General features: G+C 37.2%; 1 protein-coding gene across 2 annotated transcripts in view; it reads left to right on the top strand.

The window, feature by feature from the left end:
- The window catches only part of LAMA4 (laminin subunit alpha 4), a 94,736-nt gene that overhangs the window by 59,958 nt on the left and 8,309 nt on the right, over positions 1 to 26,469 (top strand). Inside the window, exons 15-31 of one of the 2 annotated variants that reach the window (XM_052678593.1) lie at positions 155 to 251; positions 810 to 926; positions 1,917 to 2,102; positions 5,263 to 5,402; positions 6,608 to 6,781; positions 7,924 to 8,066; positions 8,475 to 8,637; positions 10,240 to 10,373; positions 11,456 to 11,627; positions 13,701 to 13,832; positions 14,930 to 15,072; positions 18,979 to 19,114; positions 20,273 to 20,410; positions 21,856 to 21,989; positions 23,314 to 23,478; positions 24,192 to 24,345; positions 25,049 to 25,242. In XM_052678593.1, the coding sequence (XP_052534553.1) occupies positions 155 to 251; positions 810 to 926; positions 1,917 to 2,102; positions 5,263 to 5,402; positions 6,608 to 6,781; positions 7,924 to 8,066; positions 8,475 to 8,637; positions 10,240 to 10,373; positions 11,456 to 11,627; positions 13,701 to 13,832; positions 14,930 to 15,072; positions 18,979 to 19,114; positions 20,273 to 20,410; positions 21,856 to 21,989; positions 23,314 to 23,478; positions 24,192 to 24,345; positions 25,049 to 25,242 (2,522 nt within the window). Of the gene's footprint in view, positions 1 to 154; positions 252 to 809; positions 930 to 1,916; positions 2,103 to 5,262; positions 5,403 to 6,607; positions 6,782 to 7,923; positions 8,067 to 8,474; positions 8,638 to 10,239; positions 10,374 to 11,455; positions 11,628 to 13,700; positions 13,833 to 14,929; positions 15,073 to 18,978; positions 19,115 to 20,272; positions 20,411 to 21,855; positions 21,990 to 23,313; positions 23,479 to 24,191; positions 24,346 to 25,048; positions 25,243 to 26,469 lie in introns of both variants that reach the window. The other variant, XM_052678585.1, reaches the window with a different exon arrangement.

The following is a 26,469-nucleotide window of genomic DNA, read 5'->3' as shown; positions in this document are numbered from 1 at the left end:
GTTGCCAATCTTAAATACTAACAAGAAAAATGAAACTGCTGTTGACTTTGAAGTTACATTTATATCAAGCAATACATTGTCTAGAATTATACACTTCAAAAGGAAACATTTGGTAAACATTATTTTGACTTTCTTTTTTGAAATACACTTGCAGGCTGCAGTTGGAATTGATACTCAGATCACTTACCATAGAGGTAAAAGTGAAGAACTTCTCAGGCGAGCCATGGAGCTACAACAGACAGCAGCTTACAGTAAATACACAAAGTTTATTTCATTTACAAAAGGACCATTTGAAATATATCCACTGTTTAAATATCTGCACCCATAAATAGTTTTTCACATGTAAATATACTCAGTTAAGTAGCTGACTGAAATCAATTCACAACAGTTTAAGTATTCAGGAATCTGGATTTCTTCAGTGTTGGATAATAATAAATGTTAAAAGATTTTGACTTTTTTTTTTCTTTTCACTGAAAATGATAGTACTAAGATTACGGAAATGACCTCTTCAATTTTTCAGGACCTTTTGAGTTTCTTAGACTTTCTCCTGTGTAAATTTGTAATTGGAAAACACAATGAGAGTTGGCACTGACTGAGTTAAGGCAATTAATGGCTATGAGCATCAAGGTTGCTTATGACTTTAGATTATATAAAGTCAAGAGTGCTACTGTAGCCGATGCTAAAAAATGTTTTAGCATACTACCTATGGTACACTAAAGGCTTAATAACATACCTCAGTAGGAGAAAATTTATCTTTTTAAAATGCTCTTTGATATCATTCAATCATACCTCCTAATTTCTCCCCACAGGTAATGATTTAACCGTTGCAGACACCAGCCGTCATGTCAATGGCACTGCGGCACGAATGCATGCTGTGCAAAGCAAACTGATGAGAGCCATCACAAAAATGCAATCAGCAGAACTAGGTTGTAAGAAATCTCATTTTATGATTCTTTGCCTTCAAATGCTTTGCACCGCATTTTATCTTTGCATATGGCCTATGAAGTTGATATTAAGATTTCAGTTCCAGGAAGGCTCAAACAAATTTGATGGAAATGACAAGACATAATCAATACCAATCCATCTTTAATGTATTCATGATAAAATTATACATTTTTTCCATCAGAAATTACTAACATTTGTTTTGATCCTGCTTCCTACAATTGTCCTCTCCCATTTAACTCTTGATTTTTTCAGGGCTTTGGAGAATTTACAAATCTGTGAATTTATTGATTGTCAAAATCTAATTCTCATATAATCACATACAGAGTATTTGGGAGATTAATTACTGGCAGTCTTGACTGACAAAATCTCACTTTAGGTTCTCAGAAAACAGACATCATAGAGCATCCAGCTCATACCCAAAGATGTCCAAAGTTGACATATTCAAAATTCTACATTAATTCCTATTCTTGCTTTTTGCTACTAAGATATCATATGCAAAATGCCATGATTTTGGAAATACATTCCTTGGTAACTCAAAAAGAAAAAAAAAAAAAACTGGATGTGGAATAACAAAAGCATTTTAGTGCCTTGGATTTCTCTGCATGGAAAATAACTTTCATGAAAAATATTTAGTCTTTACGTAAATTTTCTTTTAAAACACAAAGAAAATCAGAATATCCTTGGACTATGCAACAACTTTCAAAAACCAAGGATACTGAAAAATTTTATCAATACAAACTATGAGGAAATAAGGATTTGTTATATTTAAAGAATTAATATAACGGTAGACCACCCACTAGGACTTTTGAGTATTCCTTGTGGAAACAAAGAGAAGACCAAATAAGCAAGGTTGGATCTCCACTCTGCAAAAGCTAAAATCCTCCTAATCTCATCACTTTTAAAGTACAGGCAACAGCTCATTTGAAACTTTGTCAATGTTCATTTCCTCTCATCCCTTATTTATTATGTAGTGGAGGCCAGACAGCGCTTGGAGCAAGTTAAACAGAAGACTGCAGAGGCTGTTAGCACTACTGTGACAGTAACACAGGCTACAACTCCCATGGATGAGAATGTGAGGTTGTGGTCTCAGAACCTGCAAAACTTCCAGCACGATTCAGCTGCATACGACAGCGCTGTGCACTCAGCTGGAGATGCAGGTACAGCAGCCTGAGTTTTGCTATTCTGTAGTATTAAAAAGGAAGGGAATGCAGCATCATGCTGTGCAAATTGTTTACACTGCATTTTCATTGCTTATAATCTTATGGAATTTTATCTACAGGAAAATATTGTAAAAAGTAGCATTTGCCATGAGAATTGACTCCTCTTTAAAACCTCTGGATACATGAATGTTTCTAAAAATGACTTAAACACTTAAGGGCTGAAGTCATCTAAGTCATCTAAGTCAGTTTTATTAGGGTACCAAGGTCACGCTGAAATGTGGACAGATTATTTACATCTTTTCATTATGATACATGGTTCAGCTATTGTTTTTGTAACATTGGGAGGCACTTAAAAACAGAGCTGTTCTATCGTCAGTGGTACAAACATAGAGTTGAAAAGGTCCCTGATTTGATAAGCAAAGGAGTCAAAGAAGAATAAGGAGGAAATACAATATTTAAGCGGGATGATTGCTAGAAAAGCTTGTAAACGTTACATCAATTTCACTTTTATTAGGAAGGGCAAGGAGGAAGAATAGAGAACAAATGTGAGGGTTTGTTAGGAAGAATGGAGAGTACCAACAACAAAGGAGACTGCACTGGAACTGCTCCAGTTAGATGTGGCTGTGATTCACAGCCTGGTAAGACAGATGTTGAGTTGTCTGAGGGCAGCAGAGCGCTTTCAGATCAGTTGTGTGCATCCTGGAAACAGGAATGTCCATCAAAACCCAAGAAGAAGTATTGAAATATGTTCAGCCAGGTGCCTGCACCGTCATACCAATAACACTGCCACAGCAGAGAAAGTCTCTAAGCTGATCTGCCCAAACTGCCCTTGACTGAAGCTTGCATGGCATTTTTGGAAGGGTAAGAACATGTCATGGCTGTGGTGTTTGAGAAGACTTAACATGTTGCCATTGTGCAGGGAATTGATGATTTTCAGCAGAGGATGAAGTGTAGTTTGGGAAAGAAAACACTAAAAGAGAAAGTATCTGGAAGGTTACAGTCAAGATGTTTCCTACTTGACAGTTTGCTCTCTGTCCTTTTTTTTTTTTAGTGTTGTGTGACTAGGAAAGACTCATTATTACTTTTATTCCAAAGACTAAAAAATCATCATTCTTCTTTGTTGAAGAATGCCATATAAAGGATAAAAAGAAGAGGTTTATGGCAAGATTTTACTAGGAGTAACAGATGACAGTTAGGAGCTTTCATATCACAGCTGTGTTTCTATCTTCGCATCTAAATTTCAAACAGACAAAAAGCCAGTTTTTCAAGATATCTGATCAAATACAGTTACAATTCAGTTGGTAGTTTAAAACAAAACAATCAACAACAAAAAAGGGATGCTTAAAATTTGCTGTATCACTTTCTGAGCTTGGAATTTTTTAACAGTAGAGAGGACTTTTTTTTCTAAGTGATTATTGTAATACGCTTCATTTCAAAAGGCAGAGCAAACTTTCTGCAAGAGAATTAGTATACTGTCACATTGTTTTGTTGTTTTTTTAAATAGAATGCTTAATGCAGTCTGGAAATAATGTGTTAGGTTAATTCAGTGTGCTTCGTTGAGGAAAAAATGGCACTTTTTGTATACTGTAAGGCTTACATGCAATTATTATTATATTATTCTACGTAGCATATAAGGTCTTTCAGGACTTAAGGAAAATAACTGGAGAACTTAGAGTTCCTCACAGCTCGCTCCTATACTGAACTTGGAGAAAAAACACAAGTGAAAAGAGACAAGCAGAGGGTGAGCAAGGTTGTGGCAAATACAGCTTTCTACTCTGCCCAGAGGGAGGCAGGCTGTATGAGACTCCATGGGATATTCTGATACTCTGTGCTACTCTGAGTGAAGCTGAGAGCTGCTTCAGTCTATAGTCAGCATGAACAGAGAGCACAGAATAGAATTTTTTTCCCTTCTTTATAAGGATAGTAGAGCTCAAGATTAGGTTCTCTACCTGTCTCCCTATCTTTTCAGACAAAAGTAAAAATACAAGGAGAGGAACACAAGAACAAGTGGATGCAAGTTGATAACCCTTAAAACATAACTAAAAACCTGACAAATCAGATCTTAACCTTTGCAGTGAATCCATGTCATTAAAAATTAACTATGACCACTGGATCTTGCTTGTATGCATGAAGCTTGTGGCTAAAATCACATTTAATTATACTCAGCTACTTATACCTATACTTAATTAGAGATGCAAAATGATGTGATGTGTAAATATCCTTCAAAGGGCAGCATGTCAGTGGAATCTGATGTGACAAAACTGCATTATCATTAGGAGTAGTTCTTTTCCTTTCTCTGTAATTTCTCTGCTTATCTTTCTGCCTTTGAACACATTAAAGCAGACACATTTCCCTTTGACCACCATCCTTCTCCCACACATACCAAGAGATACTGCAGCAAAAGACTAGAAGCACAGGACTGTGATTCATGACCTTGTCATACATAGACAGGAAAGCTGAAGAGTCTGGGACAGATAGTAAGTACAGTTTAGGTGCACATTCATCATCTTCTGAGCTTCTCTGCCATTGTACAGCACAAAGCTTTTACCACAGGCTGAAAGCAGCAATGTTTCTGTTAGCACAGTGGGCTACTACATCACTCCACAGCTGTTGCTTCTGTGTGGGTGGAGAGATGCACAGCTGAGAGCAGAGGAAAGCAGCCTGTCCAGCTCCTCTAAACTGAATTTGAAAAGCTCATGAGCCTCTCTGAAATTCCCAGGTCAGCCACAGATCTCGAGTGAGATGCCAAACAACTAATCCTTCTGCTCCAGTTGCCATATCTGTAAGATCGGGTTTAACATTTATCTGCCTTGAAGGAAGATGAAAAGGTTAAAATGATTAACATTTACAAAGCTCCTTTAGAAAAATGGTACATAGGTACAACTTCTAGTGGTTATTAGAAGTCTCATGAAAAAATAGCTGTGTTTGTGCAAGGCAAAAAATAAAACTTTTCTTCCAAACACTTTTGTGCATACTAGATATCTTGATAAGACACTAACCTTTCTGAAATCAGTGGTTCTCACGCACCACACCTAGGACTTGTTCTGAAAGTACAAGGAGGTGGGCTGGTTGAAGACTGCAAGGAGCAATTTTCCTAGTGCAAAACTGGTGTTGCAAAGAGGAAGAAAACAAGCTGTCACTTCTTTTCTAACTGCAGTGAAGAAGCTTACGGAAGTCTTCCCTCAACTCCTGGATAAACTGCGCAAAGTAGAACAGAAGGCACCAGCAAACAATATTTCTTCCAGCATTCAGCGGATTAGAGACTTGATTGCCCAAACCAGGAGTGTGGCGAGCAAGGTAAAACTTTGAGATGGGGTATTTGGTTAATAGTGCTAATTATCATATACATCTTCCCAGGAGCTTTATTTTCTTGGGCTATGTCTGAAGACTGAACCTTGAAATCTCCTCCCAACTACATAAACAAAATACGTGAAAGTCAATAAAATATTTGCAATTCATATTTACAAGCAGTTAACATTACCACAGTGTTCACTGCAGACTGTTTCTAACGGGGTAGCAACGTTAGTTAAGTGATAGGCACAGAGTTAATGATGGCCACTGTTTACAGGTAAAACTCAACTGGCAATATTCGTTAAATGCAGGAGTAATTATGGCAACATAACACAAACTCTCCTCAGTTGAGAGTCTTCCTTTTTTTTCTTGTGAATTAATTTTCTGCAGAGTAGGAGAATCTTTAACTCATGCATATTTAATAGAGAAAAACGCTTTCATTTTCATACATTAATTATGAAGGATTTTTCTGTAATAAGAACACTGAGGTCAAAAATTAAAACAATATATTTGAGTTAATTCACAAAAATCAAAAATTCAGTTCATTATTACGTGCTCACAATGCTATCCGTGTACATTCCTTTTTTTTTTTAAAATTCATCTAGTACATGAGTACCTGGGAAATGTTTGACTTTTCTTTAAAGGTCTTTCATCATTCAGAAATATACTGCTTAAACTTGAAAACACTACTGCATTTATGTTGAAGTTCATAGTTCATTTTGAACTAAAATGTTTTAAAATTTGATTAGCATCTTCTATATGTCACTGTAACTTCAATAATAAAACAGGATTACTCATAAACAGAAAATTGGCCATAGTACTCTCAATGCAAAGAAAAATTACAGGTAGAAGTTTTATAGCCCTGGAGGAACTTCATTATAATCTGTACCTTGCAATGTAGCCCTAATTCAGCTAAGCACACAACAATGTCCCACTGAAATTTAAATTACATTAAGAATGTTCTTAAACATATTCTAATTTAATATTAATATTCTTAAGCATAGTTAATGAGGAGTTTAATTTACTATCTTCTCTTTAAAGCATTTTCCATAAGTGATTGTTATAAACATAAAATTCTGAATAGTACCTATATAGGTGCTGATTTTATTCTAGTAGTAAGAGAGGCTACTGACCAAGATTTCTTGCACATTTACCTCAAGCAATGTCTACAGGCAGCAGTAATGTCTCACTTAGTGCACTTGCAACTGCAGGTCCAGGTTTCTATGATGTTTGGAGGCGAATCAGCTGTTGAAGTCAATCCAAAGATCAACGTGGAGGAACTGAAGTCTTTCACTTCCATGAGCTTGTATATAAAGCTTCAGAAAGACAACCCACAACTGGAAGCATCTCCAGACAGATTCATTTTGTACCTTGGAAACAAAAATGTAAGAGAATAGCCCAGTTAATTTTTATACGTATAAAAAAATGTTGCAATATGTTTGAAGTTCATTTGCCCTTGTTTATTCCTCTCACTTTTTCTCCATTTCACAAAATACAAGGTATCTATTGTCAGCTGATTTTAAAACTGCCACTGACTTAGTGCAAAGCAAAGTGCAAGGGCTTCCAGCACGCCTGTCCCTGAAACTTCTTACTGCAAGCAATGAAGGATTCTCTCCAACAGGCAAATTGGGCTGCCTACGCAGCATGCTTTTGTGTTTGCCACTGCTGGGAGCTTCACTTGCCCATTTGAACTGCCAGTACTGAGCAGCTACCATTACTCGTATTGCTTTTTTTATGGGCCAAAATTTAACCAGGTTTATGTTGCTGAGAGTGACAATTCCAAACTTTCAAGGCCAGAAGTCCATAAGCTGAGAAGTCTCTTTGCCTGAGGCTTGTGCTGCTGCTGTACACCTGTACTTCACTGCTTTGAAATACTTAGAAATGGCATATGCTCTCACTACCTGCAAGTGCTGTGAAAGAGTTGCTCATTAAATTGTGATTCCTGAAAGAAGAAAAATCGCATCTCACAAACCAAATAGAATCCTGACAAGGTCTGAGCTGAGAAGGGTAAAACAGCATGCTTTTCTTTTTAAACTTTTCTAAAACGAATACCTACTGAATATAAATTAAGAGAAACCCCTCCTGGTAAGAGAACTATTTGCATCATAGTACCTAGGCTTCAAACAAATTTTTCTTCTTCAAATATTTAACACCTTTGCACAGTAAATATTGATAAGTAGCTTCTCATTAAACATGACCAATTTACAGTCAGTAAAAATGTTATGACCTTGTATTTTCTTGATTAAAAATGGATAAAACATCAGAGGTTTTTTTCTGTCCAGTGAAGGAAACTAATTAGAGAGTTAAGATTTTTAATTATATTTATATAATATATAAAATATAAATCTAATACATAAAATTACAAATATAAATTATATAATGTATATATTATTTTAATAGAATATGTACGAAACCTTACTTTTTAAAGCCTTCACTTTGTTTTACATAGCCCAATACTTTACTAGTGCTCTGCAAAAAATCTGTTTTGATGTTGCAGCTCTGACATCCTTCTCCACTGATGTTTTAGGTTAAAAATTACATGGGACTGGCAATTAAAAATGACAACCTTGTCTACATTTATAACCTGGGAGACCAAGACGTGGAAATACCTCTGGACTCCAAGCCAGTCAGCACCTGGCCTTCTTACTTCAGCATCATCAAAATTGAAAGGTAAACAGACAGTGTACATTTCACCACATTCAAACAGCTTCAAAGAGAGGAAACAAACAAACAAATAAATAAATAAATAACCAGAAAAGGCTGTCCCAGAATTGCTCATTAGTAATCTTAAGTGTCTGGTTCTATCCCTGCTGAAATAAATGGAAATTTGTTTTGCTTCTAGAGAGCCAGGACCATGGGGACATATGAAGGGGAAGGGAAAGTGTCTATTTTTCTGTTTTTTTCCCTGTAGAATACCAGTCTTCTAATGAGGGGAAGAAAAAAAAAAAAAAGAAAAAAAAAAAACCACACCTTTCTGGAGCTGGAGGCTTCCTGCTGTTGTCTGTGGCTTTCTGCATTTATTTTTTTTTTAAATCTAGCAAACACAAAACTCTCTTCTCTTACAATTTCCTTCTGCAGGATTGGAAGACATGGCAAAATGTTTTTAACTATACCAAGTCTTAGCAGCACATCAGAAGAAAAATTCATCAAAACAGGAGAGACTCTTGGTCCTAGCTCTCTCCTGAATTTGGAACCTGAAAATACTGTTTTCTACGTTGGTGGAGCACCTCCAGACTTCAAGGTTAGTCAGATAAATACTTTATATTCAGAGCTTAAATAATACAAACCTATCTTGCTGAGCTTCCCTTTTTAACACAGAAATGGCTAAAAAATGAAATGTCCTTATTTAGTCATTTATTATCTTAGGACTGTCTCTTCTATCTACAGCAAAAGCTACTAGTTTCTCCAGCATAACATGTCATACAGAGGATGATCAGATTCCTATTAGCCATCAGTAAGGTTTTCTGAAAAGTAATAATAAAAGTGATTTTTTTTTTTAATTAAATTGCATAAATTAAGGCCTGGTATCCCAGCTCAGAAGGGCTACCTGGTTTGCAGGCTACTCATTTTTTTCAAATGCTGGTAGAGCTTTGGTACTTAACAACTTTTCTTTCACAACTGCTACAAAAATGAAAGGTAAAATACCATTAATACTAGCATGGTGTAGCAAACTTCTGATGAACTGATTTGTTCAAATTTAAATTATCAGTGGTTTAAATCCAGCCTTGCAATGACATGAAGACTTGTCTGTGCAATACGTACCTGAGGACTTGCAGGAGGGGGATGCTTCTGCCTGGATTTTAAAGGATTGCACCCACCTCATCACAGTCAGGATGAGCTAGCACCTCATTTACCTGTCTCTGTAAGGCAACTTTCTGGATTTAGAAAATGTTACAAATGATCTCATTAATAGAAAATGTATCACATAACCACTGGATATCTCATACTTAAAATAATTAAATAGAATAGTAGAAGAAACAAAAAAAAAAAAAAAAAAGAAACAAAATACAGGTTCTGTGCTGCAGATGAGAATCTCACTTTCTCTTACAGCTATGTTCTGCATTGCTGCATTACTGTTACTATTATACTGTAAGCAGAATGGAAGTAATGAGAAGCCGAATGAAAGTTGCCATCAGTGATCAGTCTCTGAAGTGCAAGAGGTGTTATTAATATCACACCTGTTCCACAGAGCAGAGTATTTTAATATTAAAAGAATTATTCACTAATGCTACCAGCTTTATTCTTTTGTATCTTTCACTACTGTGGCAATTTAAATTTCATTTGCAGTGACCTTTGTTAAAAGAAGGAGTTTCTATATCTATATCCTGTTAACTGTTTCAAATAATATTTACTGAGGCTTAGACACTGGTACAGTCTTTGAATCCAAGTATCCTGAGTTTAAAGTGCTCTTTCATTCTTTCTCTTGTCATGGTAGGCAATTATTTTTCAAGGAATAAAGAATGTCTATACCTTAGACATGAAATATCTTTTGAGAGATTCAAGTACTTCAAGCAAGATTTGGGATAAGTCACATCCTAACTCTTCCTTTTTCCAAGTGCACTCCCTTCAAAACTACCAAACTACAAAAAAAGTCCTTGCCTCATCTGCCCCAATCTTCTCTCTGTGAGGACATCTTTATGCTCCATTTCCTCTTTTTTTCATGTATGGAATATTATGGCTAGTGGCTGTATCATGATAAGGATTGCAATGACTGTTCAAAGGCAGCAATATCCCATTTTTTCACAATATGAGGAGTACAGAGAAAAAGCCGATCCCAGACACAAATGCTTTCGTGATAAGCCAAATAAGGCATGTGTCCTTTTACTTCTCTCTTTCTGCACAGCTCCCTCCCAGCTTAGACTTGCCTGGCTTCATCGGCTGCCTGGAACTGGCTACCCTGAACGACGATGTGATCAGCCTGTACAACTTCAAGCACGCCTACAACATCGACACCGCCACATCGCCACCTTGTGCCAGGTAGGTGACAGTCCCGCCATCGCTCCTCGTTTGTACGAAGTGCCTCTCCTGATAGTTTCAATCTGTTTCAGAAGACAGATGGGAAGGTGATGCCGAGTTGTCCAGAAGGAACTTTGCCACTGTTAATTCCTAGTTGTGTCAAGAAGCTGAACTTAGATATTTTCTCTCCATTAATTCTCTCAGAATCTTGTTCCTGCCTTGGAAATGGAAGTGTGAAGGGAGTGTTCAGCTCCATGAGGCAGGGGCTACACTCCCACTTTCCCTGGTCTACTTGCCAAGATCAGGGTTTCTCCTGCCTTAAATCCCTTCCCTGTAAGTGATACGGCCACAACCAGTTAGCTCCAGCAGGCCTGGTAAACTTGAGTGCTCTCCCACACCCAGCTACCAAAGTCAGTACAGAAGTTACCTTTCAGCCATATGCTCTGAAACCCCCAGTACAAATCCCCCAGATAAGCCACACACACATTGGGAAATACGGTCCTTAAAGTCGAAGGGAACATTTACCACAGCATTTGTTTGGCACAGGCGTGACTGGGCATTTTGTTCATACAACACAATAAAACTGGAGAGAAACTTGTAGCTTTCACTTCAAGGGAACTGCAGAGGGAACCAGGAGCTGAGAGCTGCTGCCCTCCATGTCAATGCATGTGGCCCATTCCTCTCCAGAGGGGCCCATTTTCAGTTAAAGGCCATGGAGAATTCAAATGGATTTCTGCACAAACCAAGCAACCTCTTAATAAAAACATATGTATATCCTTAAAATAATTTCATCGAGTGTCATTACCCTTATGAGGATCAGCAAAAAATTGTCCTGTCCTTTACAAACAGCATAGAATGAAAGCATAATCTGATGACAAAGGAGTTAGATGCACCTTCAAATCTGTACATTTCAGAAAAAAATTCCCAGAAAGAATTTGAAAGAAAAAGTCACCAGTCTCATCACTTCCAGGAGAAAGCATCGGTTCAGAATAATAATTTCAAGAAAGTACTTTAATTTACAAAGGCCCTTAAATTTCCAAATGAAAACGGGGACCATAGTGCTGATGCTGCCAATTTTTGCTTCCCTGATTGTTTTTTCATAGAAATAAGTTGGCTTTCACTCAGAGTCGAGCTGTGAGTTATTTCTTTGATGGTTCTGGCTATGCCGTGGCAAGAAATATTGAGAGGAGGGGAAGATTCAGCCAGGTGACACGGTTTGACATAGAAGTTCGAACACCTACAGACAATGGATTGATCCTGCTGATGGTTAATGGAGTGAGTATCAAATTCTTCTGTTGCCCTTTAGCCATGAATATCACAGGTTCTCCAGTACTTGCAATATCATGGGAAATAGAAAATATTTTAATTCTGGAAAGAGCTAATACCTTTGTGCTTATCTGGTACATACATACATTGGGAGAGAACTGGCAGATGCTTATGAGAGCTGAACTCTGCTCTCATCCACAGATATTTAGGACTTTTGAGTGGTAATGCCACTGTGATGACCCTGTGATGATACACCACTTAAAATCAGGAGTTGTACCTTTGTTTAAATGTGAATGTACATTCAAATCTATAGAAAAATTCTGTGAAGTAGCTCCTATAGAACAGTCATTTTGCGGTAGCTGCCACTTTATAGCTGTATCTCAGGGAGTGCCAGAGCTAAATAGTTATTTAAGTACTGAATATAGAAAGTAACACAAAAAAATTAGCTAGATCCAGATGTTGCCAGCTTTTCAGATGTTTGATGATGATGCAAACTCTGAAATGGTTTAAAGAAAGAAGACTACATACAAATATCCCCTGAAGACAAGCTCAGATTTTTTATTTGTCTTTTGGCATCTCCACGTCAGTCTCCAAAGTTCTTTGTGGATTACAGGTTGATAAAGCCACAGAAAACAATGTACTACGTTAATGCATAGACACACCACAGACACACACTGGTCTGCACACCAGCGTGAGTATTTGGAAGGCAACAAATCCACCCTCAGAACAGAGTTCTTATTTTAATAAAATAAGATTTTACTTAAAATAAGATTTATTTAGTAAAATAAAAATCTTAGTTTTTATTTTTCATCTTAACTTGCACAGTAGAGTTGTGGAGAGAGATTTGCTCTGCAGCACAGCAAGCCACCACTGACCTTTGCTTTCAGGAGAATCTAGACTAAGCAACTGCTGGTCAAAGCTTTACTGCCTCAACTGCAGATCTTCTGAGCAAAAAATGCATGGAGATTTGTTGGACACGTGCACTTTGTATGTTACAGTGAAAACTGTGATCTATGGAAGACTGTGCCTGCTCACAAACACTTTTAGAAAGACTGTGTAAACTGCCCCATTATTCCATTCTGCAAGGACAGATCATAATTATTATAAATGTAATCCCTGCTTAATTTTCAAGTTTAAAGTTTTCAAAACAAACCCAAGCTGCATTTTCATTTAAAAGCACTGGATTAAGACTTACTTTTATTACTTCAAGTAATGACTTCTGAGTGTGGAATAATTTGTGTCAGAGACATGAAGTCCATGGCCTGTAGTTGTTTTAAGAGTATTATTGTTCCCATGTCTCCATTAAGTATGGGAACAGCATGCACGCTAAAGAGAATACAAACAGTAGCATTAAAAGCATTAACCCAAATCCACAGTTCTGTAAACTGTCTGCTTTTTTATGTTGAGATTCAGAAGGAGACAAAGTCTGTACTATAGATCTTCATTTCAAGCCCTCCCCAGAGTTTTCCTGGAGTAGAGTTTCTGTTTATAAAATCTAGGACACTCAACCACTGAAGAGAATCCAAACCAAAAAGTAGGAATAGTCAGGAAATCTAGAAACCAAATATACAGTAAATACACTCCACCTATTGCTCAGCCTTCAGCAAATACAGTGATCGGGGCTGTGAAAAGATATAATGCTGTGCTATTTTAGGCATCTTGACAGAAGCTGCTGATGCAGCCCCAACTATTCTAGCACATCATTGTTTTTACCAAGATAGTATCTTTCCTTGGGGCATGTGCTATTACTTTGACAGAAAATAGATGTGTCCACATTACAAATACTTTGCTGGTGAAGAATATTGACATACCTGTTCTACTAAATTCAGTTTCTCCAGAAAAGCATTTCACCAAGCCTTCAAATATGTGGTGTTTATCAAGCAATTATGTGTCTACATATGCATATATTATGAATTAATCCAGAAGCTCTGCTCTAGTTTTGGAAAGATATGACCTTTTCTGAGTAGTCTGATGTTCACAATGTCAGTTGGTCTCATTACACTGTTCATTTTTTTTAATTCTTGACACAATCATACTGTTTTCCTGACTGTTTTCTTTTGTGTGCTTGTTTGTTTTATATAGAGTATGTTCTTCAGTCTAGAGATGCACAATGGATTCCTGTACCTCCGCTATGACTTTGGCTTCAGCACCGGCCCAGTGCTGCTAGAGGACTCCATGAAGAAGGCTCAGATTAATGATGCTAAATTTCATGAGGTAGAGATATGGGGTTACAGTCACAGCCATGTAATTAACTACCCCAGCAGCTCCAAAGCAGGCACAATTTGCTCCAATTAGAAGAGGAAAAGGATGAGAAGACAGGTAGTGATGCACAAGCGGGCAGAAGAGAAGAGTAGACACATACCTCACATGGGAAAGCGCACATCATTCCTGCCAGCACTGAGCCAGTTCATGAGGGTCTCTCCAAGAGTCCTGGTAAAACAGTGCTTATGAATAGATTCTGCATACTGATAGACAAGAACAGGACTTTTCACGTGGAAAAAAAAAAAGGAAAAGAAAAAAAAAAAAAAAAAAGAAGAAGAAGAAAGTATTAGAATTCAGATTGAAATTATTGCAGTGATAATTACATACTTCAAATATACAGTGCTCCTGAACTAAAAACATGGCATGTTGTTAACTTGACTGCCTTAGTTGTTATGCATTGTGTTACAAGAGGTATTGTATTTTCCATTTCATTCAAAGTAAGAATTATTCAGGTAACAATCTTTTATATACGGATAGTATTTTAGGGATTTAGGCAGATCATAAACACCAAGGTGTACTAGTTTTAAGAGATTTTGCTTTAAGCCACTGTAACTGTGACAGTGGCAGCAGCAATAGCAAATTCCCCCTAGTGGCTTGTTGTAAATGTGATTCAATGTAAATTCAAACTATAGCAACAGCTACTGTTCTGCTCAAACTTTTTAAGCAGGGAAAATATATGCCTTTTATGCTTTGACAGTGCAGTGAGGTTTGTAGAAATCTGCCCTAATTTCTTTTAGAAATCAAGAAAGCACTGCAAAGCTGATGGAGTTTATCTGCTTTGTGCAGAGTAGAATTTGGTGTGGGGGTAGTTTTGTATGAATTTAAGCAAAGTATCCTGTTTCTTCAAGAATTAGAGAATTAGATGACATCAAAACAAGTTCCCTATTAGAATTGACAGCCTATCCTATTTTACAAACAACTTTTTTGATAAATGAGAATAACTGTTCAAACAAAAAGACATAATGATACTATTGATCTTGCAAAATCACCATGACAACTTAACAAAGATGGCATTTCAGAAACTTTTACAAACATGTTTTTCTTTTCAGATTTCTATAATATATCATAATTCTAAGAAGATGATCTTGGTAGTAGACAGACGACATATAAAAAGCGTTGACAATGAAAGAACAGCAATGCCATTCACAGACATCTACATAGGAGGAGCACCTGCTGAGATCTTACAGTCCAGGTTGGTTTACAGCTAGGATTTAGTCATTATCTTCATGTAATTTAAGTTACATGTGCTGAAAGGCTTACAGTGTATCACTATAGTTTCTCAGGAAGCACTTCTTTAATGTGCAGGTGACTGAGCACTGGCAGAGGATGCCAGATCGGTTACAGAGTCTCTCTCCTTGAAAAGACTTGAAAGCCTCCTAGACGTGGTCCTGGGGAAGCATCTCTAGGTGTCTGTGCCTGAGCAGGGATTGGACCAGAGATCTCTTCTAACTTCATCCCTTCTGTGATTCTGTGTTTTTCCTAGCTTCAACACCTTATGTGAAACAACCCTTAGGACAAACTTTTTTTTGTTTTTTTCAGAGTTCTACAGTACCAAAGATTAGGATGGATTCTGCTAAATTCTGCTGAAACTGGTTCTCTTTCATTGAGGTTAACAGAAACCATTATCTTTTTAAGATAAAAAGGCAATTCTAAACACACAGAATCACTGAATGGCCCAGGTTGGAAGGACCTCAAAGATCATGAATCTCCAACCCCCTGCCACATGCAGGGCCACCAGCCTCCAATTTAATACTAGACCAGGCTGCCCAGGGCCCCATCCAATCTGTTCAAGCACAGGGATGGGGCATCCACAGCCTCTCTGGGCAGCCTGTTCCAGCACCTCACCACTCTCTCTGTAAAGAACTTCCCCCTGACATCCAATCCAAATCTTCCCTCCTTCAACTTAAAACCATTTCCCCTTGTCCTGCTGTTATCTATCCTTTCACAGTATTGACTCCCCTCCTGTTTATAGGCTCCCTTTAGGTACTGAAAGGCTGCAATGAGGTCACCCCACAGCCTTCTTTTCTCTGAACAAGCCCAGCTCCTTCAGCCTGTCTTCGTAAGGGACATGCATGAATATGTAGAATCATTATCTCTTTTCACTGTGCAAAAATATCTTTCTGAAATGAAAATGCATTAGCTGAAGGATCAAAACTCTTCACCAACAACATTTTCAAATCTAAAGATATCTTTCCTACTGTGCACATCAGTTCTGTTGAATCTTATTTTCTCTTTAAACTCAAGTCAGCTGGCTCTGAGTAGGTGTGGGAAGAAAATAAAAGTCTCATTTTCCTATCATACCTATCCTATATTCTGTCATTTGATAGAAGCCAAGCTTGATCCTAGAGAACCATAATACTCCAATTTACTGTAATGGTAATCCACCAGGGCAGTGTCATACTCTGGGAGATCAGGGCTCTAGATGCTTCAAGAAGGATGTGGCAGGAAACACACATTCCCTACAGCTCAGAGATTCCAAAGGGCTCTAGCTGCTAACTAAAGAGTCACAACTGCTAACAGAAATACAGGTTCTCTTTAAAATAACCTTGATGTTTTTAAAAAAGAGAGGATAGCAAATGTTGCAGAATAACTAGGAATTACTGGTAAGTCTCCTGAAACCTTGTTTTGTTTCCAGGAGACCCTTTTGTTGGAATTGATAAATAATCAGATGTAATGATATACACTTAACGATAAGGACAAAACCCTGTAAAAGAAAATGATGCCTTTTGATCCCATGTAATTAACTGAACATGAAAATAAAATGGGGGATAAGGGATGAGTAGCCTGTGCAATATTCATTGCTCTTCATAAAGATTTATCACTAGGGCTACTGAAAAAGCTGGTGGGTTGGAGGAAGGAAAGGCTGCATTGGATTATAAAATGCCTGGAAAGAGAAAATAGAACATAGTAGTAACTCCTCCATTTTCACACAATAGCAGTTCTACAGCACATGCCCAAAGGATCTCTCTTAGGGTCAATATTGAATACATCAATGATTTAGGGGAAAAAAAAGGTAAAAGGATGGTCAAAAATGCTTTCATTACTCAAGCCTAGAGAACACTGAAAAAATCAGAAAGATGCAGAAATCTGTGCAGTTGAGTAGCCCCATAGCAAGTTAAACTTGTTCACAAATGTAGGATACAAGATGAATCACATGAGTTATGTCCATGGTTTCCCAAATGTATTGTGGTCATTCTACAAAACATGTGGAAGATAATGTAAAGGAAAAAAGAAAAAGAACAAGTGGTATCACAGAAAAATGACAATAGGCATTATAAAAATATGGTAAAAATATTATAAAAATTGGAAAGATATATTGAAATTATTTACATGGAGCTACAGCTTTGCTTTGTATATCATACCCACCTTTGTTCTCAAGACAAGGCTACACAGCAGAAAGTATGATTCAAATGTGGTGACAACTTTTCCAATGGGTGCATAGTTTGCTTTTAGAATTATGACACTGAAGAAATGCAACTATCTAGCTAGCTACTATTGATACCTGTGTTTCCTTTTTTTAGGCAGATTGACGTTTGACTGACATTGGGGTACAGCAGCAGGGCAGAAGTAGCTGTAGAGTTAAAGGAGAAGTTTAATTTTTCTTCAAAGCAGTATATTTTCCTTCATTTCAATGGCATTATTTTTCTCCCACTTCACTCACTTCATAAAGCAAATGCTTACATGGAGCTAGGAGTTCTGAGGGCTGGGAAATGTGAGAATAAATTCAGAAGACATTTTTCTTTGTCTTTAAACCTATCTTCTTCAGTTCTGTTTGCTTCTAGAAAATGTTATTAAGTTAATGGCCTGTTTGCAGGCCTGTATGACTGATCTGTATGATCAGTCAGAGTAGAGGCTTAACTGACTGACTGACACACCACACTTTGATCCACACACTGTGATCCAAATCCCAGTGAAAATGACTGGAGACTTCCTGTTCATTTAGCCTTCATGCTGATTTACTGAGCAGCAGATTAAGCCCTGACCTGCTCCCCCTCTCTCCTTATTTCAGACATGTGCATCTGAACTATTCCACTTGATGGTCCGTTTCAGCCAGTGTAGAAAAGCAAGTATTCCCAGAGCTTGATTTGTTTTTCATTTTTCCAGTGCCTACCTTACACTGATATAAAGCATAGAAAACTATCGCAGAAGCAGATGTCAGGACAGTCAGTATTATCTATATGAGGTGAGAACCTAGCCATTAGGAAGTCCTGTGGAAGGCACAAAGACTGTCTACATGCTTGTCAAGTCAAAACTCTGAATTTCACATTCATTCCTTCAGTGTATTTGTTCCCTGATTATCTCCTGGATTGGTACCAAGTAAGCCCCATGTCATTTCCCTGCTCTGTCACAGACCCTCTGCAGTTTTTGGCAAATGTCTTCTTCATACAGCTTGAATATTGTGAGGATAAATTCAGTGACATTTGTCCTGTGCTGTAATGCTGTTTTATCTCAGTGAGGAGTGGAGTAGAAAAACTTTGAGCGGTGAGCAACAGCAGCTGGGATACAATGCTGTGCTATGCACGTCAAATCCAGCATAGAAAGTATCCTGAAAGCCTACCTACTGCTCTAATTTAAAACTACATAAACCTATTCACCAGCAATCAGTATTTACTCTTACTTCCTTGACCTCTGTTATTAATTCTTGTTAAGAAATATGGATCCATTTGCTTCCCAGAATAAGAAAGGAGCTTGCCAGTAAAAGCAAGAAAGGAAAATTAAAACAGAACTTTTCTAAAATGATAAATGAAGACATAACTCAATTTATTTTTACCGTAAGTAGGAACAAATCCATTTAGAAATGGATTTGTTCTTTTGTTTCAGCAACCATTTTTATCTTTTTAAATTACTTTGTAAATGTTTTCTCTCTGAATTCTCATACACTTCTCTCTGTAATGTTTGTTACAGCTGGTGCATCTTGACTTTTCAAAACCACTAATGTGGTTAAATAGCTGCTTTACATAGAGATGTAGGAATTGGGCACAAGTGAGGCAAATGACTGAAACTCTTCCAAATTTTTAAGAACACCTTGACAATAAATATATATTCTGGAAGGCAAAAAATATGTAATTGCATCTTGTTTGACATTGTTTTCCAACAGCATTAGTTCACATCTGGCAGGAATTATTGGCTTTAAAGGCTGCATGAAGGGTTTTCAGTTCCAAAAGAAGGATTTCAACTTGCTGGAAGAACCAGGAACCCTGGGAATCAGTTACGGGTGCCCTGAGGATTCACTGGTAAGCATAACTTAATTTGTGAGGTAACAACAAAATTTTGGCAATGGTTACAGTCATGAGCTTGTCTTTCATTCCAAACAATGGAAGGTAACACTTAAAAAAAGGAAGTGAAAACTAATTCATTCACTGTGTGTGTTTGTGTGTGTGTGCATGTGTATGCACGCATGCTAAGTCTGCTGACATGCAATCCAATTTTCACAGAGAATTGCAGCAGAAGGTACTTTACTTGATACTGTTATATGTGAGATTGTAATATGAAGGCTGGATTTGAAATACATTGTATGGTGCATTCTGAATGGAAATATTTTCAGGTAAATTAGTTTTTATTAAAGAAACAAGGAAATTGTTCTCAAATGTATCCTACTGCAGGTGTTTGGGATGAAAAAAACAGCAAGATATTCACCCTTCTAATGAGTTACAAAAAATACTCTTACATCAATCCAGCTCTACCTCTGTCATATATGGGCCAACTGCAGAAGCTTTAATACCAAGAAAATTGTCTTTTACTTTCTGATCCTTTCCATCATTCATCATTTGTTCATTACAGTACAAGACTGGAAAGTCTAAACAGCATTTGTGGTCTTCATACTATGGCCATGACTTTCTAAAACCACACTGAGAATGCATGAAGATGAAGGAGCCCACCACTAGTATAATTCATTGCTGAATCTCACCTTCTATAAAGGAGGAATGCAATTTGGCCAGCTGCAATTTGACTTATCTCAGACCCAGTTTTCCTTCTCTCTCAGAAGGCTGTAGACTGTCATATCCAATCAGTCCCCCACACCAGCATTCAGTGCAACATGCTAGCATGCTGGGGTAGTTCTCAATACTGTAAAACTCAGATAGAGGCTTAAGTGTCCTCATTCCTTCTTGCTCATTTTTAGCATCAACAGACTTAGGATGAGGCCAAGAATCCCAGGAAACTAAAAGCAATTTAGCTTACACTGTCTAAAATATGTATACTTCCTTATGATTTTCACAGCATGCCAGGGAGAGCCTCCAAAGTTAGCTTAAGACATACACAAAAAAAAAGAACTGTTATAGAAGAACTGAACTGGCTTAGTCTTTAAAAGGAAAAACAAAATAGCCTTGTTCTTTTTATTATTTGAATGTTTTATGAAGTTTACATGTAAATTTGTTTTATTTAATACACAGATATCTCGCAAAGCATATTTCAATGGAGAGAGCTTCATTGCATCAAGCCAAAAAGTATCCCTCTTAAGTGAATTTGAAGGAGGCTTTAATTTCCGGACATTGCAGCCCAATGGGCTGCTGTTCTACTACTCTGAAGGAGTGAGTACATCTTTCTTTACTTTTTGTTTTATTTTTTTCCTTTGGATTGTTTTCCAGGAGAATATTATGGGTATAATAGAATTTTTCACTTCATCTTTTAATGATAGAGAAAACAGTCTGCAGTATAGAAGCATTCCTCAATGTACTCATTTTCACAGTTCACATTTGATTCACTGATGAAACCCTGCAATGCCTAGACATTATTTTGATAGAAGGTAGATCTTACTGCACTGCAATCCCTATTTGGACCTGTAGATGCTACTAAAGTACAAATAATTCTAAGGACCTGAAATTTTCCTTTCAGAGGCAACTCCCTACAAGCAAAGACAGAATGTTTGTTTGGATTAATAGAACATTATTCTGAGTATTGCAGAGTTTACAGAAAACCAGACAAAAAACTGCCTATATTCCCTGTACTTAGACCTCCATGTGTGACCAGGAAAAGCTGAACCTGAGAATGGCTCCTAGCAGCTATGGGAAGCCAAGTCACTCCAAATATTCCCTTGAAGAAGTGCCATGGGCAGAAATATGGACTTGCACTCCCAAAATGTTGAATGAACCAGAGTGATTCCAGAATTCTGCAGTTTCAGACCTGTATCAGCAGCACCCACGAGCTCACATGACAGAACATCTGCAGCCATCTCAAAAGTCTTCTCTGGCATACTTGCAGAAGATCATGAGCAGTGCAGCAAGGAAAGCTGTATGACACCTATAACCACTTTTTACAGCATGGAATATTGCCTTAAATTGAAACCATGTTGGTTATCCATGCTGCTTGCATAAATGAGACTCTGTACACCACTTCTGTTTTTAACTCAAAAGCTCTAATCCTATGAGATGCCAAGTGCCCTGTTTAAGAAATGGAAGTTCAGCAATTTAGTACTTGACAGAATGAGACAGCATGATTCCTCTGAGTGCACAGTGGCAGTGCTTGTGCTAATGAAACAGATAATATTCAAGCTATGTGGCACTCTGATCCTGTATGCCTGACCCAGATAAAGGATCATATCTCTAAGATAATTTTGAGTGACTGAACATGTCTGATTAGAGGGAATTAAGAAAAGAAAAAATGCATTGGCCTTATGACAGCAGTAATCTTGCTAAAAGCTAAGCTGCTCTGTATAGTACCACAGTGGTGCCAGAAGCACAAAGGAAATGTAAACATCATACTTCCATTCTAGGTAGAAGAAGCTCCTGTGACAGATACATGAAACATAATCAGCAACAGAATTCCCAGAATTCAGGCTTCAAAAAGCACAAGAATATCAATTTGAGATAATCTCCTGTTTTGGTTCTCAGTTTGTGCAAAAGACAGTAAAAAATAGGGAAAATAGTGATAAGAAATCTCCTCAGCTGGAGAAAGTAAATCCAACAGGAAAATGTACAGAACTGTTATCTTTCTCATACTGTACTCACTTATGAAGATGTTTTTGTCTATATTTCAGTCAGATGTATTATCCATCTCCATGGACAGAGGTGCTGTTGTTTTAAATGCAAGTGGAATCAAAATTCAATCACCAGACAGAAATTACAACGATGGAAAAACTCACTTTATCATTACTGCTCTCACACCAGAAAGGTAAAGCTGTCCAGCACCTTTTAATCCCTACCTTCAGAATATAAATATTTCATGTAAAGAACATGTTAACATGTAATATTTTCTTTCAAAGTGGGCTTTTCATTTATATCTTTAACTGATTAATTCAGTTTAAAAAAAACATCAAAGACAAAATCTCTGACTGAAATTTGCCCTGTGACCTGAATATGAGGTGCTGGGAATTGTTATTAAAACTAAAAGAAAATAATTGTAGTTTTAAAAGCTTAGTCCTTTCTTGTCCTTAGGTATGAAAGCAGTTTAATATAATTAAAAAGTAGCATGAGATTCATTCTTCACTAGGATTGATTATTCTGATTTGTTAAAGCAATCCCAAATTGACCCTGAAATAGTTGAAGCATCTTCTGAAAAAGCATTCATTTGGGATATACAGAGTGGAACATATTTAAATTGGTTTTACTACTGACAGATGCAAATGTTAGATTAGATATAGCAGTGGGGAATAAATCTATGTACACGCTTATCAGAAAACTTGAAAGCATTGTTTTGTTAGTGTGAATTTTACTGTTTTTTTCTGTGTTTAGAATTTTCTTAAGACTGTCCAATACTCAAACAATCTTTCGTCAAGAATCTTGCCTATGCAGATACAACCAGGTCATTCTCAGCTTTCTAATCTGAAAGGAATGTTTGCACCTATGGTTTCTTACATCCGAAAAACACAGTTCAAAAAGATGCAAGTGAAAAAGAGGTGCCCCAGAACTGAGTTCTGAGGTCTCCCCAGTGCTGAGAGCTGTCTCATATGTTTCACTGAGTGCACTGAATTCTGAACTTGCCAAACAAAATCCGTGTTGAATGTTTTAGCTATACTCAGTTCCTCATTAAAGCAGTAGTACTCTTCCTGATACTTGCAGAAATTAAGTGTTAATTGCAAATTGATATTAGGTATAGAACATTGTATGAGGTCAAACATCAATGTATTGTGATGAAAGAGAAGAAAAAAGAGATAGGGACATAAAGAAGAAACAGTATGTGCTTAGGTCTTCTATTACCCAAACATTGGCTCCGTCTATTTATTAGCAATCCCTTGGTTTATGTATCTTCACTGGGTGGGCTGTATTTTTTGGACTTCATATCCCTGTGCCTTTGGACACTGGTTGCTAGTGGGCTAATTGCTCTGATGCTTGTTGCACAGCTGGAAGCAGGAAGGTCTCTTCATGACTACAGAGTGCTGCTATTCCATTATTTTATACATCAAGCAGAACATTTTAGATGTGTGTAATATGCCATCTAATGACCAACATAGGCTTTTCCAAAATGAGCCTACAAAGTGGATGCTTTGTCTTTGCAGATATGAGCTGAGTGTTGATGACAAGAAACAAAGCAAGAAGAATCCAGTGAAGGACAAAGCAGGGAAAAGCCCTGACAGCATCAAGAAGTTCTATTTTGGTGGCTCTCCCCTCAAAACACAGCAAGCTAACTTCACTGGGTGCATAAGCAATGCATACTTCACTAGGTGTGTGGCATCCTCCCAAACACATTACCAGGCAATTGCTGCCTGACAGCTCGGGTTATAGCTCCAGAGAACTGATTTATTTTAACAATAAAAATCCCTCTCTCATTTTGTGAGGCTAGACAGTACGTGTGAATAAGTTTCTCACCTTATTTTCTATGGAATCTGTTGGCACAGACTTGGTAGGTTGTGATATTGTTGAAGTGGGAATAATTTGATGTAAATCAGTTTTCACTGTTGCACCTGCTAATGCTGTTTGTGCAATGTGGAATTTGCATAGCTTTCATTTACATTTATATGATGTAGCTTTCATCCCTGCCTTTGAAACAAAATGATGCTAAGGCATCTCATGAACACTGCTGAAATTAGGAGTTTAGTCATGTGAAAATGGTCTATATTTGTTGGCCTTAATCACTTTAGGAACTGTTCTTATATAGAAGATGTTAAAGGGAAGTTGGTGTTGCAGATTCAGCCTCTCTGTTTTTGAAAGCATGGATAGAATATACAAAAGCAGTATAGGCTGCCCACAATACCCAAACACTGACTGATACATCTGTACTTTTATTCACAATCCAAGAATGAAAAAAATCCATCAAAACAGTGTTTAAAATACAAATGTAAATTACTGTGATTCTTTTTATTTAAAAAATTACATCACTGGGGAAAAAAAAAAAAAAAAAAAAAGCTGATTTTGTTATCCTCTCCTTGAAACATAGATTGGATCGGGAGGTTGAAGTGGAAGATTTCCAGCGGTACTCAGAGAAAGTTCAGACTTCCTTTTATGGATGCCCTGTTGAATCCCCACCAGTTGCTCTGCTTCATAAGAAAGGAAGAAACTCATCAAAAGCCAAAGGAAACCGTAATAAAAAGGTTTGCTACAAATAGTATCAGTACAGAGTTGAGACATACTGTGTTGTAACTTTAAATTCTGTACAAAGTTACGGATCCAAAAATGTAATACTTAAGGAATACTTTGTGTGTAGAAAAGGAAAGGATTCCACTTCTTCACACGCTGAATCACTGCAAATGACTGCCCTAACCGGGTCTATCTGGCCTACACTCACACCATTTTCTTGTACTGGAACTGTAAAACAAAATATTTGACATATTTTTAAATGTCTTGCATAAAAGCTCTTCTTGGTTTCTTCTACAGCCTAAAGGCAATAAGCTTTCTTCAGGTATTTCAGTTTGGCTCACTCTACTGGGTGCAATAAGCACACATTAATATGCATAAATGAGAAAAAAAATCCCTCTTCCAGCATGCAGCACTTTTGGTCCAAGCATGTTGTTTTATACTCGTGCTATTGCTTATATCGTCAAAAGCATAGAGGAGTCTATCAGGAAAACTGCAAGGGAATGGATTATAATTATATACAGGCATTCTGTTTATCCCTTCTGCTCTAAATTAGCATCTATAGTAGATCTCTGTAAGGAAGATCTGACTTGGAACCATTCCTTGTATTTCTGTAAGAAAAAAAAAAACAGCGTATTATTAACTGATATGTCAATAATCCTCTTTTTTAATGTCCAGCCTAAGTTAAAATTTCAGGTTAATGGTTTTCTTTCTGTGAAGGTGGGAAGAGATAAGGACAAGGTCTCACAGCCTTCAACTGGCCTCAAAAAACTGTATCAAGATGTGAATATGCAAAAAGACCCTCAGTGCCACTTGCCTATGAATCCCAAGGCAACTGAACATGCATACCAGTTTGGAGGTACAGCAAACAGTCGGCAAGAATTTGATCACATACCAAAGGATTTCAGTGAAAGGTAATGAGACTTTTAGAAATAAAAATTATAATTACTGAGGAAACAAGAGATGCATATGCAAAATGAAAGAAGAAAAAGGGCATATTTTTGCTGTTACTGTGTTATTGGGGTTTTTTATTTTATCTTAGGCAAATTTTTGCAATGTGTTTTCAATTACGTTCTTTTTGTGGAGCCTTCATCTATACTATATACTTTTTAAAGAAGTTTCTTTGCCCATTTGCATGAAGACTTCAAGGATGTTAGTTATATACAAGAAGTGCATCGTCAGTCTCTGTGCGAGAAGTAATGGCACTAGATGAGAGCTGGAAAACATGATCGTTCACCCAGAAATGAAGCATAGTTTTGTGTTGAGTGGATGTTAGCATCTGTTCAGTGCTCGGAAATCTACACCATGCAGTAGAACATAAAGCTATGAAAACCATGTCCAGTTCATGCCATAACATAAATAATTTTTAATGAGTCCAAGTATTGTGGATATTAAACTCTCAGGCTCCCACAGAATATTCCATATGATATGTTTTGACCAGCACAGGGTTTTGGTTTAATACTTCCCATGAAAGACAATAAATGCAACAACACTGGAAGCGTACCAGACCACTAATTCAGAAAAGAAGAGTGCTGTTTCCTGACTTAGAAAACAAAAGCATTGGTTTTAAATCAACAGTGTTTTACTTAGGGCAGTCCTGATGGTGCCCATGTGAGACAGAACAAGGAAAACCCAAACTAACATTTCTACTCATCCTTACAAGACATATCCCTGTTACAACTGTTATTACAGACTTTTTATTGTAATGTGCATTTTAAAAAACCAATGACTCGTGATGTTTTACAACAACTGATACTGGCAAGGCCCTTAGCATGCATGGAATGTGAGAAACTAGCAGCTAAGCTAGTTCATCTAACATGAGAAGCAGAACTAATCTGTTCTGTCTTTGTGCTACACTAATATAGCTTTGCCATTTTTTAGATCTAAATAATAAACCTAATACTAAACATTGAAATAACGTTCACTGCTCACTATGTTGAACTGAGTTAGCATAATTTGCCATGTTGTCTTAGATGTCATGAAGACCTACAGGGATGAAGAAATTTAGCAGCAAGTGTAGAGTAACATTAAATGATCATGAACAGAGCCACCATTGAAAAAATGTTGAAGTCCTCCAACACTGCTGTGAACAAAAATGTATATACTGTCATTTTCTGGTGGTCTGGTGGTATTGATTTTAT

Source organism: Tympanuchus pallidicinctus, unplaced genomic scaffold (genome assembly GCF_026119805.1).
Source record: "Tympanuchus pallidicinctus isolate F22 unplaced genomic scaffold, pur_lepc_1.0 scaffold1, whole genome shotgun sequence".
Classification (NCBI taxonomy): Eukaryota; Metazoa; Chordata; class Aves; order Galliformes; family Phasianidae; genus Tympanuchus; species Tympanuchus pallidicinctus.
This window is presented reverse-complemented; position numbering and strand designations above follow the sequence as displayed.